The 18,823-nt window shown below is 47.9% G+C and overlaps 1 protein-coding gene across 1 annotated transcript in view; it reads right to left on the reverse strand.

The window, feature by feature from the left end:
- Positions 1–12,161: 12,161 nt before the first annotated feature.
- Positions 12,162–18,823, reverse strand: part of COPS8 (COP9 signalosome subunit 8) — an 11,985-nt gene continuing 5,323 nt past the window's right edge. Inside the window, exons 5-8 of the mRNA XM_077757604.1 lie at positions 16,909–17,016; positions 15,010–15,072; positions 13,833–13,880; positions 12,162–13,136 (exon numbers count right to left, since the gene is read on the reverse strand). Coding sequence (XP_077613730.1) covers positions 13,057–13,136; positions 13,833–13,880; positions 15,010–15,072; positions 16,909–17,016 — 299 coding nt within the window. The 3' untranslated portion in view covers positions 12,162–13,056. The remainder of the gene's footprint in view (positions 13,137–13,832; positions 13,881–15,009; positions 15,073–16,908; positions 17,017–18,823) is intronic.

The following is an 18,823-nucleotide window of genomic DNA, read 5'->3' on the forward strand; positions in this document are numbered from 1 at the left end:
GCTGCTTCCGATTCTGTGTCTCCCTCCCTCATTAACCCTCCCCTGTTCATGCTGTCTCTCTCTCTCAGAAATAAATAAGACATAAAAAATTTAAAAATAAAAAGTATAAGGGCTTCTGGGAATGCTCCATGAACATTTTTCATAATTGAGCCTTTGATAAAACCCAGATAGCAGAGCACTCAGAGTGAATTTTCTGGTGAGAGTTGGGGGTCTTTATATTCTGTGTTGCAATCAAAGGCAGGGCCACACACTTCGAATGGGCAATGCCACACTGCCTGTCCCTGACGATACTGCCCAGGACAGGAGCCAAGGCCATCATTCTTCTCCACGGAGAGGCCTCCAGCTGGGGGCTCCAGGTTGCTGACTCTGCACGTCCTCTCACTGTCAGCAAATGTCCAGGATAAGTTCATTAGATTCTATTTTATTTTATCTTTTAAATTTGTCATATATTTCGATTTGGTCTTCTAAACCGAAGAAACGTGAGGGTGTGTTACCCCTCCCCCCTCAGAAACAGTTACACCTTCGCTGGACCTTTTAATTTTTTCCCCTAATTGTTAAGAGCTCAGCTCTCCAAATTCACCGCAGATTTTCTATCTTGCAAGTCTCCGTAAACTCTTCCATTCCACTCTGACGACAACAGGACCTGGCATTTCAAGGACCAATGAAAAAAATGAAAGGCCAACCAAACAAAGCTTCTTGTGAAAAATGCCCAGTGATGAATGGCACCTTCCCCAGCCTTTAGGAAGCCTGCTTTCTCTGTGGGGACTGTCACTAGCCAGGCGTGATGGTGACCTTAGAGTCAAAGAATGGGGTGGTAAGGATGGCCCCCACCGCGTGAGCTGGAGGAACATACCGCAAACAAGTAGAAAATGCAAGTGACAGGGAAGAGTAAGAATCAAACAGATGTCTGGCTAAGCCACTTGCCAGTGTAGATAGCTCAATTCAAGAGGGTTTTGAAACCCAGCGTTAACCCTGTGCGTCTGGTCCTCCTGGTCCGAGCCTCTGCTCGCTTGAGGGAGTCAAGAAAAACTTTCCCCGTGCAGATTCCGGTATCTAGAATGGCAGTTCTGGTCACATGGAAGACATTAGACACCGCATCAAAACAAACGTTTAGCCAAGATAATGTGGATAACGTAAGATCATGTTTAAAACTAAAGCCTCCTAATCTTTTGAATTCGGTCCATGTTGAAGTGGCCTCCGCAAAGCTAAAGCGGCTGAGGACGCGTTCCCATATTTCCATCCACATTCTTTGTGTTTATGGGGAAATGGGCTCGAAATCCTGTGAAGCAGTCTGCTGGAAATCTAGATTTTAAGGGAAGGCATCCAACAGGCTTAAGGCTACCAGATGGATTTGGAATTTCTTGGAGCATTCTCTTTTGACATCATTCGCTGCCAACCTCACAAACAACCTAATCCACTTTTTAAAGCGTGTTATTTAATTCACATGGGATACCTGTGAATGGGTTTCTATCGCTCTGTGGATTATTAGGCGTGGAGCATTTTGCTGGCTGTCCTGAGTTGCTCTTCTTAGAGACTAGACGCAGGCGTACAATTAGGAGAACATTACTAAATCAAAACTGGTGTTTGGCGATTCTCCCCATCATGTGATTCACAAGTGGAAAATGGCCTGGTTCCTCTTTTATTCAGAACGAAGCCTTTTCCTACATCTCCACCCAGGAGAAAAGTCATGATTCACATCCGGGACGCGCACTCTGGTCAGGTGGGTGCACCCGGCGTGATGGTTAAAGTTTACGTGTTTCCTGAAAATATGTCCGAAGAGCGACACGTCGTCAATCATTCAAATCAGGGAATTTCCATACTGGTTTTAGCTTGTATTCTGATATTTGTATAAAACTGCACTGCTTTTCTCTTTTTTTAATGTTTGCTTATTTATTTCTGAGAGAGAGAGAGAGAGAGAGAGCACAAGTGGGGGAGGGGGAGAGAGAGAGGGAGACACAGAATCTGAAGCAGTTCCAGGCTCTGAGCTGTTAGCACAGAGCCCGACGCGGGGATCAAACCCACGAGCTGTGAGATCATGGCCTGAACTGGAGTTGGATGGTTAACTGACTGAGCCACTCAGGTGCCCCAGAAGTTTCTTTTTTTTTAAGTTTATTTATTTTGAGAGAGATTGAGGAAGAAAGAGAGAGAGAGAGAGAGGGAGAGAGAGAGAGAATCCAAAGCAGGCTCCGCACTGCCAGCACAGAGCCTGACGGGAGGCTCTAACTCACAAGCCATGAGATCATGACCTGGGCTGAAAACAAGAGTCAGATGCTTAACTGACTGAGCCACTCAGGCGCCCCACGCACTGTCTTTTCCACTACGATCTGAAGGTCTGAGCACTTCCTTTACTTAGAGATGCAACAAAATCAGAGGAATGTCATCTTTGCTTAACAGTAAAAAAACAAACAGAAAGGATCAGGTTAGTAATAACCAGGGTTACTAACTCCACCAAAAAGGCAAACTTCATTGTCCTCACGCTGCCCTGTTATCCGTGGTTCTCAGGTGGGAGGAGAGGCAGGCAGAGCAAGGAGCTACCGACTCTCCGCCTCATGAGCTACTCCAGCCAGGGGTCCCTAGGTGCCTTCGTTCCCCTGCCTCTCAATGCAGGGTTTAAATGAAGGTTGTTGTTTTTTTTTTAAATCCCCAGACACATAGAAAGCTGGGCGACTCCAGGAAAACTGCTAATCTCTCCTAGAAGGTGTATCAGCCCATAAGGCCGTAATCTGGGTGGATGGAGCAGAGGGTCTGGACGCTGTTAGATGGAGATGAGGCGAGGGGGAGGGGAGGCTCCGTCCCCAACATAATCGGTGCATGGACGTTTCGCCACGTGTCCCTGATGGGGCTTATTTAGCCTGGTTTCCATATGTGAGTGATAGGGCGCTCCCCTTCTCTGAGACAGCCCCGACCCCTGCTGTCAGTATGCACAAGGCACAGGGAGCACTGGGAAGGCTAGTCCAAACCGAGCTGTGCCGTAAGGGCAAAATCCGCATGGGATTTCAAGACAGCTTGGAGGAATGCAAAACAGCTCATTGGTATTTTTGATATTGATGACATGTTGAGCTGATAATACTTTGGATTGGGCTAAATAAGATATGTTGTTAAAATTAATTTCATCTGCTTTCCCTTTTCACTTTCTTATTGCAGCTACTGGAAAATTTAGTTATGTATGTGACTCAACTTCTACCTCTATTGGACGGTGCTGGTCTAGACAGTTAGAAAGCTCTTCTTTGTGCTGAGTCAAATATAGCCTTTTCCAACCACCTGATTGATTTTGCCTTTGTAAGCAATCCACATGACAGTCCAGTATTTGAAGATGTTCATCATCACCGGCNCAATGACAAGTTAACTGTTACTGCCTTGCTGGGCAATATCTCTCACAAGCCTGGATGACTTCATGGGGCTCTCCCAGGGATGGCAACTTTGATTTTATGGGGCTGTAAAACGTCTGGCCATTTATCAGTTGTAGATTGTTCCTCAGAGTTTAATGCTAGAGAACAAGTAATGTTCTTTATGACCTTAGGTGAAAAGCAAACATTCCATACGTAGGTCTTGTGAAGTTGCGGTGAGGACACCCAACAACAGTTTGTTCTCAGGCCCCTGAACTCAGCTCTTGGGGACACAGTCTCATATTAGCTGTGGTTCGTTTCAGTGAATACTCCACATCTTGGAAGGAACATCCTAGTTACCAAGTAGTTGTCATGAAGCCAGCATGTCCACTGAGACTTGGACAGGACATTCCACCATCCTATTAGGCTGGATCCTTTGGGGGAAAGGATTTAGAATCAATGAAATAACATCAATGGATCACGTACCTGTTTGTCACATCTTCTCCTTTGTCATTGAATGAGTCCCTTAGACTAGACCATATTCTATAGGATTCATGGTCAATAGATATTTTATATGTTCTTTGAAGTGGTGCTGGAGAAGACACCACACGTATGGAAGGCAAACCCATACCTGAAGTAGATGTCACTTCTAGTAAGGATGCAACCCTGGCCTCTCCAGGGTAGAAAGGGCCACAGCAATCAACTTGCCGCCAATTGGTTATTTGGTTTCTTTCAGAAATGGTACCATTATTGATGCTTCGATATCACACTCTGCTGATGCCAGGTAGCAAACAGTGGGGGCAATGTTGGTGACAGAGAACCCATGCTGCTTGGCCTGTGAATAACCTTCATCCCTGCCATGAAGGCCACTTCAGTGATGGGCCCCTCGTGTCAGCACTGGGGTGACTGAAGAAAGCCTGGCTGACACCCAAAAGTATCTTGTCCCATTGGGAATAGGGATTGTCCTCTCTATTGGGTGCTCTCTGGTGGGCATTAATGTGAATCCCAGAGATGTATTCACTATGTGTCCACCCCCTTAAATCCAGCCGTGTATCTTCTAGACTTCTTCATCTCCAGTTTTCCAATTTTGTTCCTTTCAGGCCCCAGACTAACCAGCGTAGCCACTTGCCACTGTCATAAAGTCTCTACCATCGGCTCCTTCTTCCGTCAAAGTGCCTGGCCAAGTGCACTTCTCAAAAACCTGCCTGCTGGGAGAGTCTCCCCTCTCTGTCACCTTGCATGAGCACCACTAAGTGGTCTGAAATGTGACAGTTGTGCAGTTGGGGCGCACATCAACACAGCAAGGTGGCCCATTTGTGACCCAGACTTGGGTTTTTGCCTCCTCCATCGCTGGCCAAAGGAAACCTCGCATGAAACTACAGGCACGAGTTGAGGGGGAGGTGTGGGTGCGACAGAGGCAGGAGCTACAGAAGTCTGGGTCACCCGTTTAATCTCCCTGTACCCCTCGGGCCTGCCTGGACCTGATATCAAATTTACCGTTTTCATCGAGCAATGACTTAGCGCTGTGCCCACAAATCTTCCCACCTGACGTTAGCAAGCTATAGGCCATCTGTTGAGATTGTAGTTTTAATCATTGTGTTTTCCTTTTTGAGAGATTCTAGTTCTTTTTCATATATGCCTGGTATTGTTTCTGCGTCTCTCGTTCATCCTTCACCCTTTCAACACCTTGATTCCCTTAAATATATGTCTATAATAACATTTAGTAAATTTAAATTGTTTAATAAAATGATCATATCCTAATGTATTGAACACAGGTTAGCATATAAACCATTTAAAATGTTATGATTAAAATTTAGATACCTAATGCCTTTGAGGGTTTAGTCCCTTAATTTTTAGTTTATGCCGATTCTTGTTCATAATGGCGTATCTTCGGTGTGTTTTCGCTTTTGATTGTGAATGCATCTTTCTTGGAACCTTAACTGTGGCAATTCATTCAGGCTTTAAGCTCAATTCATTCCCACAGATACTTGCTTTCCCTTCTGCCCAGCTTCTGGGAGGAACTACTGAGTGCCCTGAAGACAGGCTGGGGCACGTACACCCTTACACAGCAGCTCCTCCTGTGGTAGGATTCTTCTCGAGTCTATCTTTGAGGGTGTTAGCTTTAAGGTGTCCTGCTTTATGTGTGCGTCCTGATCTTCCTCACCTGACCTGACATTAGGTTCTGTCTCTTGCTTCCTTCCCATCAGCAGTGCAAAATAATTCAGCTTCTAAGTCGTGGAGGTTGGAGATGCCCCAGCAGAAGACTAGTTGTTTCTGGCCTTAGGCGATGTCCCTTGTTCTGCCTGCTCATCAATATACTACAAAATGATTTTAATACTCTAAACAGCATTTTAGTTGGTCTGGATTCAGAGGATTTTTTCCAAGACATGTAAGTATATTGGCAGAAACAGATGTTCACCCTGGATTTTAACATGCACTTTTTAAAATTTTTTATTTTTAAGAGAGAGACAGAGAGAGAGAGAGAGAGAGAATGAGTGGGTAAGGGGCAGAGAGAGAGGGGTCAGAGGATGTGAAGCCGGCTGTGCACTGACAGCACAGAGCCCGATGTGGGGCTCAAACTCACGAACCGTAAGATCATGACCTGAGCTGAAGTCGGATGCTCAACCGACTGAGCCCCCAGGCGCCCCTAACATGCACTTGTAACTTCAAGTCTACATTCAGTCTGTATCTTTCTTCCTTTTTGAACACTTCAATGAATGAGGGTTAACATACTGGGCAATAACAGTCCATACGTTTGGAGGCATTCCGTAATTCCCAGAGACAGGGAGAATCAGAAGACTGTTCAAGAATCACCAGTCCACACAGATAGCTCATTGTGCACACAGATATATCTCCTAGTTTCATGCACTGAGACAGCACAGAGCAAGGCCACCCCGGCAGCAAGGAGCACACCCAGCCCAAGTCATTGCTTCTAGAAGCATTCCCCACTAAAAGGAAGCAGGGATGTCCGCTGTCATGTGCCGGGTACAAAACACTGAAGAGACCACATCACTTCTACGGTGTTCATGTCAAACATGTATATCCTGAATCTAATAATGAAGAAGTATCAGACAAAACCCAAATGAAGGACATTTAAAATAATAACTGGCCTGTCCTCTGCAGGCATATTAATTTCACAAAAGACAAAGAAAACTTGAAAAACCTTGTAATGAATGTATTGCCTATAGTAACAGGAGGGAAATAAAACAACTTTGAGAATTGGTGCTCTCGTTGATGAAATCACCTTCTGAAAAGTAGCTCTAATATTTATTACCAACAAGTACTTATATATGTGTCTAAATAAATAGTGCCTATATTTTATTTTCTAAGTAAGCTTATTTTCTGAAAACAAGGATCTTCTCCTCCATAACCACAGTAACATCAACTAAATCAAGGAAATTACTGTTGAAACAGAATTGTCTAATAGAAGGGTTGGAACGTTTTCTGTCAAGGGCCAGACAGGAAATATTTTAGTCTTTTCAGAATGATCTCTGTCACAACTACTCAATTTTGCTTTGCAGTGTGAAAGCGGCTACAGACAATACATAAATACATGGGCGTGGCTGTGTTCCAATAAAACTCTATTTACAAAACCAGGCAGCAGCCTGGTCTTGGCCAACAGGCTGCAGTTGGCCAACCTCTGACATCATCTACACAGTTTATTGAGATTTCATCAGTTCCCAGTTGTGCTTTATAATCTACCTCTATTAATTACAGCCCAGATTTGAGTTGCTGTGCCTTAGTCTCTTTTGATCTGGGACATTTCTTTCATCAGCCACAAACCTTCAATGTGTAAAAAAACAAAAAACAAAAAACGCAACACCTGTGAAGTGCAAATAAAACGAGGTATGCCTGGAATGGTGATTCCTTCTGGACAGTGAAACATTTTGTACAGTACATTTACCCATTTGTTCAATCCTGGAACACACGGAATAGTTTCAGAATTGCCAACCTTTCTTTTTTGCAAAAAAGAAACCCAGTAACTGGAGTTCAGTGTATGTTCAAAGTTATTTTTGTCTTTAACCTTGGGACATACAGTCTAAAAGAGATGGTTTGAAACTTACTTCAGTTCACATCCCTTACCTTCAGGGCAGTTACATAATTTATTTAAACTAAATAAATTTGGTTCATTCCCCCTTCCCCCGATCAATATTTCTTCTTTGAGTACGTGAAACATTAACATAATCCAAGAAGTCAGAACTGCACAAAAGGGAAATGGTCTCCCCCAGCCTCCCAATTCTGTCTTCTCCACTTCGTTCCCTCCTGTACCCTATTATTTTTTCTTTTCTGTGCTTTTTTCCCACTGATGAGCAAATCTATATTTTCTTTTCTCATCCACAAAAAATAGCAGACTCTAGGCATTTGTAGGCACTTTTGCTTTTCTTCCCTCAATAATGTACCCTGGAGATCGCTCTGTATCACTCTTTATTATAGATGCACGGTAGTTCCTTACTTGAATGTGCCGTCGTTACTCAACTATCACCTTGTGTAGAGGCATTTGGGTTATTCCCAGTATTTGCCAGTCGGGCATAATGCAATAAATAACTTTGTATACACATACTTTTGTTGTTGTGGGGTTGAATCTGCATATGCATATGTAGTTCTTAGGTACTGCCCAGTCCCTCTGTAGGCTCCTTCCAACTTGCACTCCCACCAGCAAAGCGTAAGAGCATCGATGTCCTGAGTCTGGCAACAGAACACACTGTTACTTTCTCGGGGTTTGAGGATCGGATGGTTCGCAGTGTTATTTTGCCTTTCCATTTCTCTTATCATAAATCAAGTTGAACATTTCTTTCATGTTTAAAAGCCACTTTGTAAAAAAAAAAGTGTAAAAATCTTTGTAAGTTTTTGTGAATTGTCTGTTCATGCCTTGTCATTTTTTTTCTGTTGCGTTTGTTTTTTAATTCCCTTAATTTTTAAGAATTTTGGTTTTTAATCCCCTCAAGTTTTGAGAATTCTTTTATACAGAAGGAGTATCACCAGCCCTTTCTGTTGTAAATATTTTGTCAGTTGTCGGGTGTCTTTTTAAAAATTTTTAGTTGAGGTACAGTTGACACGCAAGGTTATATTAGCATCAGGGGCACAGCCAGTCAGTTCTGTACCTTACCCAGTGCGCACCGCGTTGAGCGTGGACCCATCTGTCCCCCCACGTTGTCACCATATAATCAACTCTTCCCCGCGCCACACTCTTCATCTGCAGGACTTATTTATAACTGCAAGTTTCTATCCCTTCATCCCTTTCAGCCGATCCGCATGTCCCCCATCCCGACACCCCTCCCTTCCGGCACCCTCCCGCCCATTTGTTCTCTGTATTATCTGGTTTCTGTTTCTGTTCAGATGTCTTTATAATTTGCAACATTTCTAAGTAGCCGAATTGATCACTCTTCTCTTTAACAAATCAGAATTTTGAGACACAGAAGCCTTTTCCTTCGCCCAAATTACCCAGGAACTCACCCGTTTTGCCTCTAGCACTGGCACGGTTTCATTCTTTTACCTTAAGATCCCTGATCTACCTGGATTTTATTCTAATGGATTTATTTTTCCAAATGGCAAAGCCATTTTCCCAGAGCCATTTACTAAGAAGTCCACCTTGGATCCCTTGGTGGCTGTCGATAAGTGCCTGACTTTAGCTCAGGTCACGATTTCACAGTTTGTGAGTTTGAGCCCCACATCAGGTTCTGTCACTGCAGAGTCTGCTTTAGATCCTCTGTACCCCTCTCTCATAAATAAAGTATTTTTTAAAAGTCCACCTTTATATCGATGATCTGATATGCCATCTTTACCATACAGTACATTTCTGTACATTTATTTCTCTACAGTATATTTACTCGGGTCTATTTCTCGTCTATTCTGCTGGGCTCCATACTATTCATGCTCCACTGTTGCACTGTTTTAATAAGAGTCTTTAGATAAGGTTTTGTTTTTTTAATATTTTTAAAGTTTATTATGAGAGTGAGCATGTGCATGTGAACAGGAGAAGGGCATAGAGAGAGAGGGAGAGAGAATCCCAAGCAGGCTCTGAGCTGTGAGCCCAGGGCCCGACGTGGGGCCCAATCTCACCAACCATGAGATCATGAACTGAGACGAAATCAAGAGTCGGATGCTTAACCAACTGAGCCCCCCAGGTGCCCCTAGATTATGTTTGAATGTCTGGTAGGGCTAGTGACTCTCAGTTGTCAACTTATGAGTACATGTCATTTTAGATCTAGATTATGGATTTAGAATTATGTATTCCTGTTGCCTACTGGACTGATCCCCGTAGTGGAAAGAATAACGGTCCCCAAAGAGGGGCATATCCTACTCCCTGGCACCTGTGAATACTTAGGTCACATGAAAGGGAAATTAAGAGAGAGCCCTCTCCAACGCCCAAGCCCCCAGCTCGGAGGCCCCCTGGCACGGGCCCCTGCCCCGACCAGCAAATGTGCCCGAAGGCGGCTGCGAGTGGCCGTTGGTGGCTCCCTGCACCCCTCCAGCCTCACATCTTCAGCAGCTCTGAGGCCCTGGGGCAGATTTCTTCACACGCAGCCTCCTGTCCAGAGTTCTGGGCACAAGTGGCATCTGTGCCCGAGGACGCCAGTGCGGGGCAAGTCCTCCATCCTCGCTGCTGTCCCTACACCCTCCCCATTCACGTCATTTATTTCTTAAGGAAACTCACTTTTTTGTCCTGTTAAAACCCCTACATTCTAGATCTGGCTAATTGCTTCTTGGTGGGGTGTTTAAGTTGTTCATCTAATACCCACATTTCATGGAAAGGGGTAACCGTGACTAGATTCCCGTTGGTTCAGGGAGGGGTCTGTTCCGACAGAACACTCCGTGGCTGGTGCCGTCACGGTGTCCCAGCAAGCTCACTGGCGCCCGTCGGCGATGTTCAGAACAGCTGGCTTCAGGTTCCTTCCAGATACACGTCGACCCAGGACACGGAGCGGGGACCTGGGAAGAGAGAAACGAGGGAAGGGGAGCTAGCAGCCGACGCCACCGCAGACTGGTCACGGTGGGGCCTCGCCGGGGTCTTTTTCGGGAGCCAGGCGGAGACGGTACCCTGGAGCCGTTGTCCCAAGACATGGAGGGCAGTGTACTCACTGGGTCCACTCGAGCCCATCTGCTGCAGGGCTGCTGCGGAGGCTCACTCCCCCTCACCCAGGTCTGTGTGGGCCACGGCTGCAGCACTGGCCGGGTGGGGCACAGGGCAAAGGGTGGGCATNNCCGGCACCTGCCGGTGGTCTCGGCAGTAGCCAGAGCACGGGGATGGGCCGAGGCGCACGCTGGCCTTGTTTGATGCTCCGTCTCATGTTCTCAGCCCTGTGGTCTCAGCAGCCACCGATGCATCTTTCCTAGGCCCTTTAGGAAAAGTACGGAAAGTACTGGTTTTCGAATTCTATCTGTACTTCCTAGATGGAATCCTTCTGTAAAGAATTTTCCATCATCATGTGTTTGATTACTCTGCTGGTTCAATTTTGTTACTTTGGGTATCACTAGCGCATCAATTCATTGTTCTGAAGATTGATAAATACGGAGAGAAGGAATCAATCACATATCCTGACTTTATTGTACAAGGATGAGGTCATCTTAGTACTAGAATTATGAACTTGGGATTAAAAATATAAACACAGATGCAAATTTTTCGGGCCCAACTTGTCTCACGTTCGACTGGTGGGAGCTGCTTCAAGCTGGCTTCTACTAACTTCTGAAAAAGCTCCAATAGACTCCGAAAACATACCTGAATCTGGGACATCCTGTCCTGGGGACCAGCCTGTACAATTGTTGCCCCAGACTAGTAGCTACTTTGAAAATAAGTGCCGCTTCTGCTTAGTTGAAAATGGAGTTCAGAGACCACAGTCCCGGCATTACTGGTTCTCGCTGGGCGGGGCTGTGGTCATCCCAGGCCTTTTTAGTTGGACAGAACCAGGAAGTATTTTTTGTTTAGAAAGACAAATAATTTAAGGTTTCTTGCTGAAATTTAAGATTACCAGGTTCTAACAAGATCACCTAATTTCTAAATGTTTTGACCTAAAATATGTTTAACAATGGCGATGACATCAAGATGGTGTTTTGAAAGCTCTGAGACCAGACTCAGTAGTGAGGGCTGTGTGGCTGCAGTGTAGGGTTCAGTGACGCAGACTCAAAACTCTGTGACTGAGTCACTTGAAGTAATTACTGTTTCCCCACATAAGTCCACAGACCTCCTCTTCCCCTTCAGGGAACCATTTTTACTAGTTTTTGGTTTATCCTCTGATGGTTTTTTTAGAGATGTAAGTATGCACGTATGCACGTGTGTCCACTTACTCTGTCACCCCCAAGGCAACAGTACGAAGCCCTTCTGCTTTCTGAGGGTTCACTCTGGAGAGGACGGTGTTTCAGTGCCGGAGACCTTCCCTCGGCCGTCCGCGCTTCCCGAGCTGCACAGCACTGCCCGTGCACCGTTTACTCGGCGGGTCCCCGGTCACCGAGCACTCGGGCGGACCCCGGTCTATTCAGAATAAGGCCCACGGAGACCACATGCACTTAACACCTGCAAGCTCAAAACCTGGCATCCTCACCTTCCAGTGACTGACCCTCTTGCTTCTTGAACTTCCATTTCCTCAGCTGTAAGACAAGGCGGTTTTAACGTGACTTACACATCTGAGTTAAATAAAATGTTAATTTAAAAAGTATTTCCATAAACGTTAGCAGTAACTGAAAAATGGATTTAAAGTGAGTGAAAAACTGAATCACGTACTCACCACTATATGGGTCATTTGTATTTAATTAGGAAATTCCTATCTTGAGAGACAACAACAAACTAGAATGTATCCACAGAAAGACCAGGACGGTGAAATTTCTAGAAACTATCTCAGATGACATAGCTGAATTAAATATTTATTGAACAAATGAAGTGCGGGGGAGGGGTGTGTTAGCCTGCAGATACAATAAACGCCTCCAAATATTCAGAGGCCATCACACAAAAACTGAAAGAGTCAGTATTTCTCCAAAAGGCAAAACTCAAAGCAAAGGACAAGTATAAGCAACTGGCGGCTGCAGGGCCATTAGCGGTACAAGGCAGATCACTTATCGTAGTAACTTCTTTGCTGATATAACGCATCCCACCCTCGGTCTCCCTTCTTGAGAAAGGAATATTCCAGCGCACAGTCCTCCTGACGGTCGCAGATAGTCCCTCCAGCGCCAGCATGGGTGTGCCCACACCCCCAGGACGCTCACGCTCGGGTCTACGGAGGAAACGGTCGGTCTTCCTCAGCTTCGCTTCCGCATTCCGGGCGAGTGGCTCTCGGGAGGTGAGGAGAAGGGGGGCAGGTTCTCTGACGAGGGGGGATCGGAAGTCCCAGCAGCTCAGTCACTGCCCTGGGGGCGGCACGCCTCAAATCCCACGTGAGTCACCGTAACAGTCCTCGGTGCAGACGGGCTGGGCTGTGGGCGGTGCAGGGACAGTGACAGCCCCGTCCCATGGGGAGCCGGGCAGCTGCGTTTCAGGAGTCACTAGGGAACATAAACTGCGTAATACTGACGGGCTCCATCCAAATTGTGAAATGTTACAAAATGAGAATCGTTTCAACCATTCAGCATAATGTTTAAGGACAAAATATATAATATATACTTTATACTTGTATTTTATCACATACTCTGAAGGGATGCCGAGGCGCTAATCCAGCCAATAAACTGAAAATAAAAATTTTAAATTTCTCTACGTGTCAGTATACAGGATTCGGAAGGTGGGTCTTGAACTCAGAATGACACCTCAGTTTTCGAGGAAAGCCACGTAGTCGGTCAGTCTGGCCAACTGCTGCTCGTTGGGGATGGGTGGGACGGGGGCGGGCTCTGCGCAGAGAGAGAGAGAGAGAGGCAGTCACACACCCGAGGAACAATGCCTTGACCCCACCGCCTGCAGCCTCCAACGCCTGTAATTTAACAATAAGGAAACTTTCTTACTGATTTCGGATGTTTCTGAAAAATAAGCCAGGAAGTCCCAACCCTAAGCAGTAGTTCTAAACCAGGACCTGGAGCAAAGGCATGAGTGACTTCGCGGACCTTCCCGCGTGGATGCGCAGGCCTCACGGAAGAGAGCACAGCTCTTCTTGGAAAGACACCCACGGGGCGGCACGGAATCGGGGGAGCAGTTGGCGAGGGCCCCCGTGTGCCAGGCACTGCTCCCGAACACCCGGCTGTCAGCCAACAGACAAGCCCGCAAGGAACCGCCACCAAGGAGTCAGTTCCAGCTTTAAGGTCAGCGCCTGCCAGGCCGGGGAGGGGCTTAGCCAGGCTTCCCGCACGACGCCAGGGAGGCGCTGTGGCTGCGCCAGACGGTGCCACGGCCTCCACGCATGCCACAGGAGAACCCACCCGCCGTCTTGTAACCAAGTGTATTACTAGACATAGCAAGTGCAGAGTTTAGTTGCTTTGTGTACAAGGTTAGAACTAAAAAAAAAAAAAACAAAACCCCAAACCAGACACACACGACAGAAAAGAAACAAGGAGTGATGCGACACGTTTTAAATGAGCATACAAAATACATACCTGATAGGGGAATAAACCGGTTGAAGGAAACGTCCAGGGCCCCTGCAACTAGAGTTAACAACCGAATTCATACGAGGCGTCGTAAAGAACTTTCACGTAGAACACATCACTTTTAATGCATGCAATGGCACTATGGCCACTTAATACGCTCTATTTTATTACAGTAGTTTCTCCGGCATCTAGACTCGCTGGGACCATGTCTCACCACTTCCTGTACCTTCACGGGGGAAAGCCCACTGAAATTGGAGTAATTCTTTGCTGTCAGGTCCACAACGTCTAAACAGCAGGACTTCAGAGCAGGGGGAGGGGCTCTGGGTGAGGGGGAAGGTGTGGGGATGTGGGCATGAAGCCCAGCTCGGGAGACCTGGCAGGGAAGGCCAGTCCTGCTAAGTGGGAGAGAGACCTCCAGGCAGGACTGAGCACGGCTCACTTCAGAAGACGACAGCCAGGCTGTGAATTCAGATGGGGACGGCAAGGCTGCTCAAATCGTGTAAGCCTTAGAACGCCAGAGAGCTCGCTGCCGTGAGCATTACAGCCACTCAGACAGAGTCCTGTATCGGAGTAGAGTTTCTAGGTCCACAGTACAAGGACGAAAGGGGAATATCTGAGTAAAAAATTGTTTTAAAAGGCAACAATTTAGATACTAAGGATAAACACAGACAGAAGTAGCCCCATAAAGGGGCGCCTGGGTGGCTCAGTCAATTAAGTGTTCAACTTCAGCTCAGGTCATAACCTTGCAGTCCGTGAGTTCGAGCCCCATGCCAGGCTCTGTGCTGACAGCTCAGAGCCTGGAGCTGCTTTGGATTCTATGTCTCCCTCTCTGCCCCTCCCGCACTTGTGCCTTCTCTCTCAAAAATAAACAGAAATTTAAAAAAATTTAAAAGAAAAGAAAGAAATGGCCCCGTAAATAAAAGAATGGGAGATTAACGCTAGTGCAAATTAAGTTGTATAAGGATTATAAAAAGTCCATATAAAATAGTCTTTTATACAAGAAATATGCTTTCAAAAATTCAGGGAAAACTAGGTGATCTTGCAGGGCCTTCTCCATAAGCGCCTGCCATTCCGTATCTGCACTGAACTCCGTCACTTTCACTTGCCAGTGCAGAACTCTCTACCACGTCACTCGAATCCAGTGCCTAGGGCACGAGCCGCACCCACGACGAGAAGCCCCGCCTACCTGGCTTTTTGGGCATAACCATTCTTGTGGCGGAGTCGGCTTGCCATCCTTGTTCTAATATACCTAAAAACACGCATTGGACACACAGGTAAACAACCAACCAGGAAACCCCTCAATTTTCACATTTAAGATCCACCATCTGACCATGACGTTACTCGTACGGAAGGTCTGACCAGTGCAGTTTGCCCCATAATGCGTATTTCTAGAGAAGTGCAGTACAGACGGCATTCTCAGGTGAGCTTACTCATGCAGTATGTCTAAAACCTGTATCCAACCTCATGTTACTCTATCAGACTGACACGATGGCCCCTACAGATGGCCCGTCTTCTGTAAAGCAAGCGTTACGGTGTGCGCCCAGTCAGCGTGACCAAGAGCAGACCAAGGAGGAGAGGCAGGTCCGCCCACAACCAGCGCGGCGGGGGCAATGACGACAAAACGACAGTCCGCACACGCGGCGCTGGCCGGGGCGCTGCTCCGCAGGGGCCATTCCAGGAGTCTTCGCATCACCCGACACAGTGGGACGCAGGACCACGCTTAACTGACGTGCAAAGTGAAGCCTGGATCCCAATGACGCCCCCCAGGCCCGACGGTTAGCAGGGGGCTGGGGGGAAGGCACCGTTAAGATCCGGACTCTGGGGTATGAATGTCCTTTATTATGTAATAAACTATAGATCAATTTCCAGAAGTCAAAACACATGTTTGTGAGTAACTAACAGCATGATCGACCCCAAGCGCTTTCATCAACCTGCCTTCTACACGTCTCGAGTTGTGGCAGGCTCTGGGAGTTCAGGGACAAGCTGTGGGCTCCACGGAGTTCCTGTCTGGGTCAGAGAATCAGAACTCTCAACCATGGGAAAGCAGCGCTGTGGGGTGTGCACAACATTCTACAGCAACCTACCGAGGGGGGCAGGAGGGGTTTCTAAATGTGTGTCAGGAGGGCAATTAAAATTAGTTTAGGAAAAAAATACATGATACCAACATGTTGATTTTCAGGGGAAAAGCAATCATTTAAAGAAGTTAGAGTTAAACTCAGGATTACTGACACAATGCTACTCGCCTACTTAAGCAACTCTACTTCCTTGCATCTCGTGGAAGTTCCCTAGTGCTCGGAAGGCCTGATGTGATCTGTGCGGCTGTGGGGCTGTGCCAGGTCCCTTCCTCCACACCCTCCGGGAGCGGCTTTAGTACCTGGGTCCCCACCAGCTCCCCCACCCGCACCCCCCACTCAGTGCTCTCGGCTCCCAGCTTCCCCTCCTGGCGTCAGCCTGGGAGGACACACCCCACCACACCCCCGGTTCACAGGCCCACTGTTAACTCAGGTTTTGGTCAAAACTCTTACAACTAAAAGTAGAAAACAGTCAGGGATTGGGCCTTGGGAACCAGGATAAAATGTGGCCAAGGAACATCAAAAAAGCCCCCAAAAAGCGCCAGAATGGTCACAGGTAAGGAGGGTGCCCCTCACAGACAGGCCAAGTGTTAACTCGGTAACAACAGCAAAGTTCTCCTTTGCAAAGCTCGCGTTCTCAGGTCTCACTAATTACCTTGGGCAAAGAGTGCATTAAAGGTAAATACGAATACGAAACCTCTTATCCACACCCAGAGATCCAAGAACTCCACAGACTGAAAAGCTGCGTCTCTAACCCGTCAGGCGGTGACAGCGCTCGCAGTGGAGACCACTCAGCTTCCCCGCGTCCTTGGACCCTCACGCTCCGCTGCCGTGGGCTCCTGGGGGCTGGACTCCATGCTTCCTGCCCGCACCCCTGCTGCGGCCGTGGGGCCGGGGAGCCTCCAGATCCCCTTTCCAGAGAGCAAACGCCGCCTCAATTTCAAAAGCACACCCGCCGCCGCAGTGATTTACACACTGGCTTTTGCCGAAAGAAACAAGCAAGGCCCGAGTACCTTTCACGGCCTCCTCCACCGGGAGCCCCACGAAGGCTGCAAAGTCGTCGGCAATGATGGAGGTGTAGGCTTGAGAGACCAGGGCGAAGGCCCTTCTCCGGGTGGCATCTGCAGGGGGCGGGGGCAGGGCGGCACACAGTGAACCAAGAGGGCTGGCGTTTTGTAGCAATTGAGTTACGTCACTGTCCTTGTCCCATTTTATACCCAAGACTAGACCAACCCACACATGTCTGTGCTCATAGACACCCGAGCCTGGCGTGTCAGACGGGCCCAGGTCCTACGGAATAAACAGATCACCTTCTCGTGCCTCCTCTTAGACAGCGAATCTCAGAGGACAATGAAAATTACAAAGGAAAAAGCTAATAAATATATGATCCAAACTCCAAGAAAACTTCACTTAAATACATTTAAGTACTTGATACAGAATTTTTTTAACCTCTTTTTTAACCCCACTCAGAACCTTAGGAACTCAGACTGGAATGAATGGAGCAGAAATTCTCTACTTCAGTCAGTAGTGGTACCTTCTCAGGAGGGCGTCTGATACAGGACCACACGCAGGCGCTGCAGACAAACCTTGTCCCTACCGCGCTCTGGTTCCAAAGGAAACCGCAGGCCCCAAGTGCCAAGTCAACAATCCGGGACGTTAAGAGCTGACACAGCTTCAACCTCCACCAGAAATACAATCTTAACTCTTAAACTGGGTGTGGAAGAGTTCATCTGTCCCAGGGACCCTCTCCACCCCCCACAGAAGAGAAGACTCCCTGCTCTGCCCTTACGGGAAGGTGGCCTGATGGAAACAGTGCTCCCTCTTCTTTTGCTAACACCTTCCCTGCCCCGCGTCCCCTCCTACCAGCCCTCGGGTCCCCTCTACTTGCTGGGTGGAGTGCTGCCTGATTCACAGGGTCCGTGTAGTAAGCCAATTAGGTCTTCAAATTCAGTCAGCTGAATTTTTATTCTTTGACACTTCCTAACTTTAAGTCTGCTTTAAACTCTTAATTTGGGTTCAGATCCTAGGGTCCAGTCCTGAATGACTGAGCCTAACTGGGGGGGTGGGGGGGTTCTAAAAATTCCAGCAACAAAACCCCCCTAGAGAGCCGGGTGGGAACGCCCCAGGCTTCAAGGCCCACACCACCTGTCTCAGGGATGAGACGCCTGAGCGTGAAGGGTAGGTGTGCTCCCCGGGTGAGGCAAGAGCTCCCCCACCTGGCAGGCAGCGGGCTTACACACACTCTGGATGTTCCACTCCCCACGGGGCAGGCACTTACTCCCCACGGAGCGACAGGCTCCCCGTCCCTGGGACGCTGCCTGACAACTGCACCCCGCTCCTCAGACAGTCCTTGCTTCTACTTCGCCCTCCCCCCCCACCCCTGGCTCCCACACAAGCCTCACACCTTCTGTCGCGTCTTGGGCTCTGGGTTCATGCTGTCGGGTGGTGTCCGCTCCCTACGCCCCACAGGTCTGTTTACAAACTCTTCCTGCAGCACTCAAGTTCACTGCCATCTCCGCTCTTCTCTAAATTCACAGCACTGTTCACACCACCCGTCCGCGCTCCCATCCCCTCGATTATGCCCTAACTTCGTTCCAGGAGGAGGGCTGTCTTTATGTGCGGATCTGCCCCCCAAAGCGTGTCCCGAACACACGCTCGCTGCTGCTGTCCCCCGGGCCTTGGCCTTTTGCTTTGTTCTCTCATATTTCTTAAAAATCACGGGCATTCCATTGCGTTCCTCCACCTCTCACTGAGCCTGACGCCCCCACAGGGGAAGGGGTCAGAGGTCTGGTGACCGGATTTCCTCCGCGCCCTCCCTGCCTCGCTCTGGCAGGGCCACTGTTCGCGGGGGCGGCCCCTTTCCCGCAGCTCCAGGCGTGGGGGTCCCTCGCTCCTGCTCGTCAGGCCCCGTGTAAGATCGGCTACTGT

The sequence above is a fragment of the Crocuta crocuta genome, unplaced genomic scaffold (assembly GCF_008692635.1).
Source record: "Crocuta crocuta isolate KB4526 unplaced genomic scaffold, BGI_CrCroc_1.0 scaffold290, whole genome shotgun sequence".
Classification (NCBI taxonomy): domain Eukaryota; kingdom Metazoa; phylum Chordata; class Mammalia; order Carnivora; family Hyaenidae; genus Crocuta; species Crocuta crocuta.